The 13,193-nt window shown below is 42.3% G+C and overlaps 1 protein-coding gene across 3 annotated transcripts in view; it reads right to left on the bottom strand.

The window, feature by feature from the left end:
* GRIPAP1 (GRIP1 associated protein 1) overlaps window positions 1–13,193 on the bottom strand; it is a 2,851,684-nt gene that overhangs the window by 1,946,511 nt on the left and 891,980 nt on the right. For all 3 annotated transcript variants that reach the window (XM_044080007.1, XM_044080009.1, XM_044080008.1), the window contains exon 11: window positions 12,467–12,498. In XM_044080007.1, coding sequence (XP_043935942.1) covers window positions 12,467–12,498 — 32 coding nt within the window. The remainder of the gene's footprint in view (window positions 1–12,466; window positions 12,499–13,193) is intronic.

The following is a 13,193-nucleotide window of genomic DNA, read 5'->3' as shown; positions in this document are numbered from 1 at the left end:
GACGGTGTGAACCTCGTATGTCGGTCCTTATCTTTGCGTCTTTTGCTCAAAACTGGAGTCGGAGTATCCGACGACATAATATAATTAAATTTTTTGCCAAAAAAGTGAAGGGCGAACTCCGCCCAATGCTTAATAGTGCGCTTGTTGAATCTAGCAAAAAAACGGCAGGCCGAGACGTCGTGGTCTGGGCCTAAGCAAGATATACAGAAAGAGTGGAAATCCTTATGCGGTATTTGCTTCCCACATGAAATGCAATTATTAACTTTGTCTGACATCGGTCTGAGGCAAGAAAAGTTTCCCCAACGGGGTACTTAGCTTTCAAGAAGACTTCGGCTGAAATACTTTTGTAAATCTCAGGAGCTGGCCGACCGGCACTTGCGAACTGCTTCTGCTTCGGGCACCACGCAGCAAGAAAGACTGAAGAAAATGGTGTCAGCTGCATCTTTTATACCCCTGCCACACTGACGTCAGGGAAGAAGCGACGACAACCGACGCCGGACCTAGACTTTGGAATTCGGCCGACCGAGGACCCGCCTGATGGCAGGATAACCCATCTGTAATGACTGCAGCTGTATGCACGATGAACATCTGGTTCTAGCATGCACTTTCAGCATGATTAAACCTAACTTTAGAACAGGTAAAGCCTATGGGTGCAGATGGGTTTGTATATTCCCTTTTTGGGCAAGTGTACACAGTTTTGTGTTTGCTGTCAGTTAAAAGTGGTTGGGGTTTAAAAATGTTTTTGTGTTGTTGTTGTTGTTGTTTCCTGAATGTCTTTAATGAAGTATAAGTAGGAAAATGTGACATGGGTTCAAACAGAGATGAGAAGTAGCAACTGCATACAAAGACTAGCCTCCCAAGCATTAACATGTGCATGTAAGTTGGAAATAAGTTATGTACCTACCATAATGTTCCATGTTAGTTGTCTTCTTCTCGCCTTCTTTCTTGCTGGATGGGTTCGGAGCTGATCCTCGGCTCCGACTCAGCCAATACTAAAGCTCGAGAGCTAATTCCACCGGCTTGAGGCTCCCCTATATCCCACAATGCTAGGCAGTAACTACTCAGATCTCGTTTGATAGCTATACCAAGCAACCCTAGTCTCCATAGAATGGAGAAGGGAAACCCACCTCAAAACAACCTGCGTGAAAGGTATCGCAGACCTAAGAAAGGAGAAAAGGAGGTGGAAGAACATGTGGGAATGACGACTTCCAGAGGAAGAACACAAACTGAATTCCTGTCGGTCTGTCCAGGCTTGGGGGAAGGAGGGTGGGGCAAGAAGAAAGGAGAAGAAGACAACTAACATGGAACGTTATGGTAGGTACATAACTTCTTAATGTTAAGTTGTCCATCTCGCCTTCATTCTTGCTGGATGGGACCGCGTCCCTAGCACCTTATCCCGGGTGGCCTATCGGAACAGACTCTTGAGAACAGTGGCTTCTGGAAACCATGTCCAATTTGTAATGTGAAATGAAGGTATGAGGAGAAGCCCAGGTGGCTGCTGCACAAATGGAATCTATTGGCAGCCTATCCTGAAAAGCTACGGATATAGCTTATGCCCTAGTTGAATGAGCTCTAGGTCTTGAGGGTAGTTTTTGATGTCTGATCTCATAGATGAAGGTAACTGTAGAGGTGAGCCATCTAGAGAGGGATACTTAAGTAACAGGAAGGCCCAATTTTCCTTCCGCATATGACAGAAACAATTGATCAGATTTCCTGAATTGTTTAGTCCTGTCTAAGTAATATCGAAGTTGGCGATGAACATCCAAAAAATGCAGCTTTTGTTCCGACCTGTTTGAATAGTTAGGGAAAAAGACAGGGAGATCAATAATTTGGTTTAGGTTTACTTGAGAGGAAACTTTAGGTAAAAAGGATGGATTAGTACGGAGGGATACCCTATCTTTGTGAAACACTAAGTAAGGAGGACGACTGCACAGAGCATGGAGTTCAGATACCCTTCTCGCTGAAGTTATAGCTACCAGAAAAAGTGTCTTCCAAGAAAGCAACTTCAGAGAACATGAAGCCACCGGTTCGAAGGGGGGAAGGATTAAGGATGCCAGAACCAAGTTCAAATCCCATTGAGGTGGGAGATCTTTGATTGGAGGTTTAAGAAGTAATACACCCCTTAAAAAGGCTTTACAGAGTTTGTGAGCCATGATGCTAGACTCAGAGACACCAACATGAAAATTAGATATGGCAGCCAATTGAACTCTAATGGTAGATGCAGATGATCCTAAATGAAAGAGTTCTGCTAGAAAGTTTAGAATAGACTGGATAGGTGCAGTAAAGGGATCTATGTTTTTTGATGTTGCCCAAAAAGAGAAGCGTTTCCATTTGCTACTATAAATCTTCCGGGTAGAAGATTTATGAGAGGCTATCAAGATATCTCGGACTGAGCAAGATATTGAGGGAAGCCTGGCTAAGGTTGGAATCGGAGAAACCACGCTGTGAGGTTTAGAGAAGGCAGAGATTGGTGCAGCTGGCCCGAATGGGGGTTAACAGATCTGGTACTGGGTCCAGATGCCAAGGCTGCTCCAAAAGGTAACGATGAAGAAACGGAAACCATATCTGTCGAGGCCAGTAAGGGGCAATGAGGATCATTGTCACTCTCAAAGTGATGGCTTTCTGAATTAGTTGAGATATCAGTGGAAAGGGGGGAAAGGCATATAGAAGTCCCCGGGGCCAATCGTGGACTAGAGCGTCTCTGGTGGGATGGCCTGGTAACGGGAAGAGAGTGAAGAAGTCATGACACTTGCTGTTTTGGGGAGTAGCAAAAAGATTGCAGCAAGGCTGGCCCCATCTTAGGAATACTTCTTCTAGAACTGATTTCTTTAGAGACCACTCATGGGGCATTAGAATTGCCCTGCTCAACTTGTCTGCAATAACGTTGGATTTCCCAGGAATGTGCGTTGCTATCAGAAAATGCTGAGAAGAGATCGCCCATTGCCAAAGTCTGAGTGCCTCTCGACATAAAGGGTATGATCTTGTTCCACCTTGTTTGTTGATGTACCACACTACGGACATGTTGTCCGTCTGAATTGCAATCGTCCCAGTGGGAAGAGAGTCGTGAAGGGCTTGCAACGCTAAAAGCACTGCTCTCATCTCTAAGACGTTTATGTGCAAGTGGCACTCGAAAGGTTGCCACGTGCCTTGGACTGTCCTGCCCTGATAATGCCCCCCCACCCGATCAGGGAGGCGTCTGTTGTCAACGTGGCGACTGGGGGGGGAGAGTGAAGGGTCTTCCTCGGAGAACTTGAGGTGATGTGATCCACCAAGACAGTTGATTCTTGCATGATTGAGTTATCAATATGGTATGGGACATCGGGAGCTGTTGAAAGGACCACTGAGTAAACAGCATCCATTGGAGGATCTTCATGTGGAAGCGAGCTAAGGGGAGAAGGGGAATAGCTGCTGCCATGAGTCCTAACACCTTCAAAACTAGTCTGGCTTTGACTTTGTTGCATTGTAAGAGAAGGGAAACTTGTTTTCGAATGTCTGACACTCTCTGCTCTGTGAGTCTGGCTGAAAGATTGAGTGTGTCTAAGGTGGTGCCTATAAAGGTAATAGATTGACAAGGCGACAAGGCAGATTTTTCGAAATTTATTGAAATGCCTAGAGCTTGGCAAGATTGGATGGTGAAATCCCTGGATAAAAGAAGCTGATGTCTGGTGGTGGTGGTAAGGAGCCAGTCGTCTAAATATGGAAACACCTGGAATCCTTGAAGTCTCAAGTGAGCCGTGACCACTGCCATGCATTTGGTAAACACACGGGGGGCTGTAGTGAGACCAAAGGGCAGGGCCCTGAACTGGTAGTGACTGGCTCCCAGCCTGAAGCGGAGATATCTCCTGGAGCGTCTGTTCATCTTGATGTGGTAGTACGCGTCCTGAAAATCTATCGAGCACATCCAATTGTCCTGACCCAAGAAGGGTAGAATGGACTGTAGCGTGACCATCCGGAATTTTGTTTTCCTGACATACTTGTTTAAGTAGCTGAGATCCAGTATGGGTCTCCAGTCCCCTGTTTTCTTTGGTACCAAAAATAATTTGGAGTAGATTCCGGATCCTTGCTGGTCTGCTGGGACTGATTGGATAGCTCTTTTTGATAGCAGCTTTGAAATTTCTAATGCTGCTTGTTCCCTTAGACTGGGTGGAACGTCTGGAAGGGATCATTTGGGTTGGGATGGGATGTAAATAAAGGGAATTTTGTAACCCTCGGATATGATTGACTGTACCCATTTGTCTTAAGTAAGGGAAAGCCAGGCTTTTGGGTACAGGGATAACCTTCCCCCGACTGCCTCTGAAGGCGGACAGCCGGGCAGCCCCTCAGGGATGCTGAAAGGGTTTATCAGAGAACATTTCTCTGCTACCCTGGTTTTACGGACCTCCTCTGCCTCTAGGGCAGCATTTATTATTATTCCCTCCTCTGCCTCTAGAGGGGAATCGACCTTGTGCGTCAGATGAGACTCCCTGGGATTGTTTATGGAACCACATCTTTCCTCCCCTCTGACCTTTGGGATAGGGTCTAGAAGGAGTAGAAAAATGGACTCCTACGGCAGAGAGAGTCTTACCTTCTACCTCACACCTGGTCAATGTATCCTTCACCTGTGGACCAAACAAGGATAATCCATCAAAGGGAGAATTGGTGAAGGACGCCTTGAAAGGGTCCGCAAAGTTGCACAGCCGCATCCAGGCGTGACGTCGTAAGGCAACACCTGTGCCTGCGGCTCTACTCGCCCCATCCGCAGCATATGAGACAAGCCGCATGGAGGAGTTAACGATGGAATTCAGGGTTGCCAACTGGGAGTTCATTCTGTTTTGAAACCCCTCAGCTGTAGGATCCTTTATCACTTCACCCATATCCTTGAGTAAATCTCTCTGGAGACGAGTGAAGTGGCATAAGTAGTTCAGCGACCACATTGAAAAGGTCGCTGATGAGAACATCCGCTTGCCGTACCTGTCCATGGTCCTAGATTCCTTATTAGGAGGATGGACAGGAACCGAAGGATCGGCTAACTCCTTCTTAGTGGCCGCAGCCACCACCATGGCATCAACGAGGACACCTTTGGATAAAAAATCTTTATCTCTAGGGGCAGTAATAAATTTAGATGGCCTCCTCGGGGTGGGTTCCACTGAATCAGGAGTCGTCCAGGCCTTCCTTGCCACCACTTCCATAAGGGGGTCAAAGGGAGGGGACACCCAGGAGGTAGAAGGGCGAGAGCCAAACGCCTCAAGATACACTGACTCATCCTCCGAAGGGTTAAGGGCTGGCCAGTTCCCCCTCTGTTTCAGGATCTCAAGGATGTCAGCAAAGGAGACATCCTCAGAGAGGGATCGAGGGGAACCTTCAGATTCCTCTAAGTCAGTGTCAGAGGTGATAGACTCAGGGGAGTCAATGTGCTTCCTCTTGCACTGCCTCTTCCTAGGGGATCTCCTACCGGGTCAGGAGAGGCCTCGGAAGAGGAGGAAATTCCCAATGGGGAAACTTGAGGAGTTGGCTCTCTGTGGTCTAATGCAAGGGGGTGGGTAGAAATCACCGCAGGCACTGTAGATGGAGGGGCTGACGGAGCCGACTGTGGGGCAGACCCTGGTTCTAGCACGCTCCGCATAACCTCGAAGGCACCCCTGTCAGGCAAGGCCGGAGGTCCCCGCTCCGAAGAGACAAGGACCCCCCCGGCACCGACAAGGACAGCTCCGAAGCCAATGTCGGAGCCGAACTTACCAGCGGCGAAGCCCCGAGAGGGAGAGAGGGGTCGGACAAGGGTCCGATGCCACTCGCCCCCTCGGAGCCGACGAGGGAAGCTCGGCGCAGAGATCCCTCCAAGGAGGAGATCGGAGCAGACGACGGAGCCGAAAGGGAAGGTATCGGATCCGACGCACCGACAGTCATGGCTCCGACAAGCCCTGGCTCCGAACTCAAAGGAGTCAGAGGAGGAATATATTGGGGAACGGAAATAGCCACTGACTGCTGAGTCGGGCTATGCAGCATTTGGGCCAGTGCCTCGGACTTGAGAAGTCTACTCACTACCCTTTGCAAATCGTGGTCAGATAGCCTGGAAGACCGTGAGTAATGTGTTTTATGGCTCCGTTCAGAAAGAAGAGGGGATCCTGGCACCGAGTGCACGGAGCCGATAGAGGGGGATCTAGATCTCTTCCTAGAATGTTGCTCCGATAAGAGTATTGGAGCCAACGGAGTTTTATCAACCTCGGCTCCAGCCGGAGCTGAGGTAACAGTATGAGGCTTGGAAACATCAGCTCCGGCCGGAGCCGATGTCGAAGCAGACTTTACCTTTCCAGAAGTCGACTCAGAAACCGGAGCCGACTGTTTGGAAGTTTTAGAAGGCTTCCCCGACACAGACTGAGTCGGGGGGCCTTCAGGCTTTAATAAGCCATGCAAGATTTAATTTATTCTTGCATTCCTGCAGGACTCTAGGGCTAAAACCATGGCAAACAGCACAAGAGTCCTGCAGGTGCAAAGGTCCCAGGCAATACACACAAGAAGTGTGACCGTCTGTCAGAGACATTTTCTGACAGCACGAGTCACACTTCTTAAAGCCTGAGACCTTCGATTCCTTAGACATAATAAAAGGTCCAAGAAAAACACACACACACAGGCCTTAATTAAAAATAAAATACCAGTCACACAAGGGGACTAGAAGGGGCCTAAGGCCTAAAACTAAAGTGGTAAATAAAAGAAGGAATTAAGGGCAACAAAGTTGTCGAACCAGGATAAAGGGGTATTTAAAACTAAAGGTTTTAGTGAAAAAAAAGAGTACTAGGGGTCTAAGATTGAAGATTTTAGAATTAAATCTTTGACTAACCTGCCAGAGCCGGTAGAAAAGCACCTCGTCAGCTAAGCAGCAAACGAGATCTGGGTAGTTACCGCCTAGCATTGTGGGATATAGGGGAGCCTCGAGCCGGTGGAATTAGCTCTCGAGCTTTAGTATTGGCCGAGTCGGAGCCGAGGATCGGCTCCGAACCCATCCAGCAAGAATGAAAGCGAGATGGACAACTTAACATCATATATTCAAACAAATGGCCATGCAGAGTATGTGAAAGCAATAGCTTTTTATCAGAATGGCTTTCTCTTCAATATTAACATGAAATGCAAATGGTGTTGCAGGTATAGACAAAAACAGAGTACAGAATTATATTAAGAAGTGTAGGGTACAAATAGCAATGTTACAGGAGACACTTCTGGATGAAAATGAACACTAGAATTTAGCAAAAAAATGATTTCATAAAGGATATTAAGCAGAATATCAGACAAAATAAAAAGGGGGGATAATACTGATTGCTAAAAAAGTTCTAACACGGAAAAGACAATAGTGGTACATTTGTTGTAATAAGAGGTCATTGTCAGGGAACGAGGATTACACTGACAATTGTATTCCACATAAAGCTACTATTATGAAATTTAAGATAATCTAGGGAGAAATAAGCTTTCAACAGGGATTATTTTATGGGTGGGGGACTGAACCTGATTTGGCAAAGTGAGGATGTATTAAGGGTCTCTAGAAGGGAAAATAATAAAATAAGGTCAATGTCTGAAGAAATACAGAGAAAACTTGAAATGAAGATATATATTCAACAGCAGGAACTCAGAATGTACCTACTATTCCCCAAAGTACAATTAATGAGCTAGACTGGATAGAAATTGCACTTCAGAGAAGCCTGGATATTTAACTGAAAGCTATGAAACACATTTAATAACTATTTTCGATTATGGCTCAATAAAGATTAAGACAAAGATGCAAGGTAATAAAGTAAAAATAAGACACTAGCCCTTTTCAATGGAAGTAAATTAAGGAATGGGTAACATAAATTATTTGACAATCATTAAGGAAGACAATTTTTTTTCAGAGTGGATAGTTACAGAGTGGAATAAATAGAGTTTAGAGATATGCCAGAAATAAGAGAAAGCAGTAAAGAGTTATAGGGATTGACAAAGGTTAACAAACTGCAGAGGAAGGGGATCTCACAGATCAAAAAGAGCAGCAACTGCTGAATGTTAAAGAGAAAATAAAGGAGTATTTCAATAATATGTATGAGTTTTGAAATGATGCTGTTAAGCTAGTATTTTGACCAATTCACAGCACAAAAACTTGGGAAATAGAAAGCAAAAAGGGTTGTTGAAAAGTTGGGAGCCTACGACAAGAAAATTACCCAGAGAACCATTTGAAGTATAGAGATCTTTTGGAAACTCTGTACAAATCTGTATAAAGCAGAGGAATGGGGAAACCAAGAAAAGGAACAAATGGAAATATTTACAGAAGCATTACCTATCCAATGTTACAGGATGATGAATAAACAGCTAAGACAGGAAGGGACATGGTGATGTATAATCAATCAGCATGGAAGCCTCCAGGAACATATGGTTTTCCTTTGAAATTTGGAAGTTAAGAGAAAAGAGGGCATAGAAGATATTGAATAGTCTGTTTAAAAATATTCAAAAGGGAGACAGTAGCACTATGTTTGAAGAAGCTGAAGCAGCTGTATTACTCAAACAGTTTTGTATAAAGCAATTACATTTTAAAGCAATATTATAAAGTCATTATTTCTATACTAGCTAACAGAATGGCAAAGATTTTGTCCAAGTGATAGAGATGGGTAAATATTGATTTGTAGAGGGCAGGCAAGCATCTGACACTATTAATAGAACAACATTTTTCCAGAGGGAAGCAGAGTGTAAGTAAATGACACTATTGTTGGTGGGTCTTGATGCAGAGAAAGATAGTCATCTGGGATTTTAGAAGGATATATGAAGGATAAGAGGCAATAATTAATACAGAAGGGTTTCTGTCTGACAGACCTGAGGAACCAGACAGGGATGTCCTCTTTCTCCTTAGCAAAGCAAATAAGAGACTCACAAACTGAAATATTCAGATATATGGATTAAAAATATTCTGTTAGGGCAGCTAAGGATATATGGAAAAATACTAAACAAAAGATAATACAAAGACTGAGAAAAGATGGAAGTTTGTAATTATGAATATGGATAGCCTTATTCAGTCTTTTTCTGTTTCTTTTACCCCCACTACTGCTCCTCTTACTATCCTATATCCTAAATACTCTTTTACTAAAATCCCCTTCCTTAATCACTTCATCATCTTACTATTTACACTATTACCTGAACCTCTCCACTATCAGAACTTTTATACTTAAGGTTTTCATAATTATTTCTGCTTATACCATTCCATCTCCTCTATTTTTCTGTTCCTGCTCTTGTGACATCCAGCCTTATTTAAGTAAATATACACACTGAACTGATGTGCACTATCATTGCTCTTGTATCCCTAGCTATTACATGTTAACATGCCTTTGACGTATGTATAATAACACAACTTCTAAAATATATGATAAATGTATTCACTGTTTATGCCTCAAAATTAGCTGCAAAGTAATGTTTAAAATATTTACTTTTTACTGTTGTTCATTGTAAAAATGTATTTTATGTGATGCTTTTGGCCTTGGGACTCAGCTGAAAATGGGATTTGTGCCCAGTCAGACTTTCTCAGTAAATAAAAGTAATTAAATACATAAGTATAATTAAACAATTGCTAGAAAATGGAAATCAGATTCTAAACTAACTGAACCATTGAAATTGCAAACAAGATAAAAAAAACTGAGGGTGGGATACTTAAGAAGGGTAAGAACCAACTCTCACAGAAATAAATGGAATTTGTTGGAACAAAACGTACAACATATATTTTAAGGGAAGCTAGGAATTAAACAATTTATATAATGGAGTGAATGAAATTGTTAAAAGAAGACATATGTATACTGCATGAAAATAACAATGAAAAAGGTTATTATCGGGTTGTTTTCAATTGCTGCACGTGTATATCACTTTTAAATATGTCTTGTTTAATAAAGATGTTTTAAACAAGAGCCATGTCTCAACATAATATGGCAGGAGTTAAGTCCTCAGCTGGGTATGTCTCTGAATGACAGACCCAGCATCCGACACCCTGCATGATGCATCCACTGTATTAAAGGTGCACTTGATAGCATGCCTGGCAACATGAGAACAGATGTGGCATAATTCCAGCATCTTTTCTCTCAAGGTCTTACTCTCAATCTCTCTAGCCTTATCCTACAAATGAGACAACAGGGAGACTTGTTAATTTTACAAATAAGTTTGGTAGTTTAAAGTCCAGCAAGCTAGGGTAGCAAAGATGTAGACTTTCTTCCCAAAAGGATCCAGTCTTACTTTACCTGTCATTGGAAAGTTAGCTTCTGGCCAGATCTCTTAGACCCCTTGCTGGCATTCAGGGACACCAGAGTTGAATCACAAAAAGGGTTTTTGTAAAAGTATTTACAAGTACTTACAGGAATCCACAACCCCTCAGAAATCAGAGATCAGTTAGACTTACTGATAGTAGAGGTTTGGAAGTCAGGTTCCAGACATGCCTTGTAAACAAATGCCTAAGCTCACTATGACAGTATAACTGAAAGTATGGCTAAACACTGAGGTTCTGGCAGATGCAGAAGATCCCTACATTTTTCAGGACATCAAATAACTCTTTAAATTTACACTTAGTGATCATGCATCATTCTAAAACTAACACTAAATGAAACAGCCTTCGATAGTGTAGCAGAGGAAAGGGTGTCCTCATGATCCTGGCCATGGTTGAGAGGGAAGATATCCAGGAAACATATGTCAGTTAATCTGCCTTGGAGTCAGGAGAATCACAGTCATCAGAAGGGGAAGGTTCCTTTTTCCCTTTTTTGAACAAGGTTTCCTGATACAGAGGGTTGAACTGATGAATGCAGCAGGTTTTTAAGGAATACCACAAAATCCTGAGCCAGCCTTAGCAGATCCTGAGGGGAGATGGCCTGGAATAGGGAAGGAATGGGTGACCCATTCACTCCAAGTTGGGGCAGGATGATGGATGTCTGAAATTTGATCAAGTCTGCCCTGCCTCTGGAGGAGTGACCCGCTCGGAGGTCTCAGGACATGGATGAGCACACTAATCCTCTGCTGTAGTTCTGCAGATATTCTCACAGATACGTACTGACAGAATACTACCGTTTACCCTCAGTAATCACTATAGGAGTAAAAGTAGAAAGGGGAAGAAAATTTGATTAACCAGCTTAGAATCCAAATATAACGAACGCCACCGAGGATTTGATCACTGGTTAAAAAAATAATTTTTATTAAAATAATAAATAAAATAAAATGACTGAGCACTTTTGTCTCAACAGAGAGACTTCATCAGAATAATCAGAATAACATGAGCAGACAAGCCAACATTTCTTATACTGCTGAAAAGCCAGTGTTTTGATGCAAAGAGGTGCACAGGATACTTGATGATTAAATGAACATTTCTTAAAGGCACAGGCCTCCATCATAACACATGAAACATCATTTAACATGCAAATCTATTGGTACATGAAGCACAACGGTAAAAACAAAGTAACATATTTAAATCTGTCAGCCCTAATATTAAGTACTGGTGCAATCGATACATATTCATTTAAACCTGGAGGAAAAGTAGCCCAAAGTCTAAGCTGCCACATTAAGTTCTCTATAAGCAAGTCGGCACTTGAGTCACCCCTCCAGATTAATGCTGATAATTTCTAAAATCCCAAAGAAAAACTTTTAAAAACCAGAACGGCCTATAGAACATTTATATAATGCATTGGTTTATTTTTGGTTTGCAATTTCATAGATACTCCTCCAAATAAGACGTTCAAAAATTACAAAGCTGCAAACCCTTACACTGGACAACTTTCTTAAAAGTCATGTTACCTTTCTAAAAGGTAACTGTAATACATCCAAGGTTGTTTACTTAGCAAAGTGTCATCAATGTCTAGCATATTATATAGGTAAAACTGAAAGATCACTTAAAACACTAATTTATGAACCCATCTATGATATTGCAAACCATTACTCCCATTAATTTTGGAGTTGTCAAGGATTCTTGAGAAAAGCAGCTGAGGGGTATGCTGCCTGGCATCAAAGCAGATAGGTGTTGAGCTCTGGAAGACATGCTAACCACAGAGTCTTCAGCTCAAATTTCCTAAATGTGAAGGCTACTGCAGCAATGAGTCTATGATGAACATGTGTTCCTAGTCACGTTCCCTGCTGAAGATAGTAAATTAGCAATAAATGAAATAGGAATAGAATTTAACATACAACCAGACATTCTTAATCAGGATACAAGTGGTTCCAACCCACATTTCATAAAGATGACTCAGAGATGATGTCTAATCTTGGAATAACTTGCTATATCATGACGTATTTTAGAGCAAATTAAACACTTAGCCAAACACACACACACACACACACACACACACACACACACACACACACACACAAGCATACAGAAGAAGAAATATTGTTCACTTAAAATTTTCTTCATATGCAGTCTTGAAAAGTAGCACCTTTTGCACAGACTACACTAGAAACATACACAGACTAAACAACTTTAAAATACAGAACTAATGTTTATACAAAAAAGACCTACCTTTCTTGCTTTTTCTTCAGCTTCTCTGATAGCTGCCAAAGAAGGAAACAACATATAAAACTGTATCCTGATCATGATTCATGTACATTATTGATTATGAATGTCAATTTGTGTACTTGTCCACATAAAGGATAACAGGATACTCTGGCAATTTTTTTTATAACTCTTACCAAATATTAGCCAACACCCCTTAGTGCCTCTGTACTGGGAGAGTTTTTGCATTTATGATGTAATTCACTTTTCCTCGTATTGTACTATCTTCTGAATGAACTGCAAAAGCTATTTAATTTATTTTATTTTCATTTGAACATTTAATTGAGTTATGTAGTAGATTGCTGAACCAATCTACAAAATGCAAATGTTCAATATAAATGTAAGAGCAATTTAATATAATCATTCAACATATTTTGGAAGGTGATAGGAAACCAGAATGCCATCACGTTTTTGGGAAGTGACAGGAAAATAAGAGCACACAAAGAATACTCATGTTGCCATGGGGAGAAAGTACAGTCATGTACATTTACCATAAATGTAGATGTTCGAGTGTATTCACTGTTGCAGTCTTAACAAATGGGTTATCCGGCTCCCGGTAGTCTTCAGTCAGCCAGAATACCAAAGGTATGTAAAAATGACATTGGTTGTCATCGGTTGTAAAGGACATCAGGGCGTCCGATACAAAAGGAGACAGCCGATTGTCATTTCCTCAGTCTTTCTTGCCATAACAGTC

Source organism: Protopterus annectens, chromosome 8.part0 (assembly GCF_019279795.1).
Source record: "Protopterus annectens isolate FY-2018-M chromosome 8.part0, PAN1.0, whole genome shotgun sequence".
Taxonomy (NCBI): Eukaryota; Metazoa; Chordata; order Ceratodontiformes; family Protopteridae; genus Protopterus; species Protopterus annectens.
The sequence above is the reverse complement of the archived record's forward strand: the minus strand, read 5'-3'. Positions and strand labels throughout refer to the sequence as shown.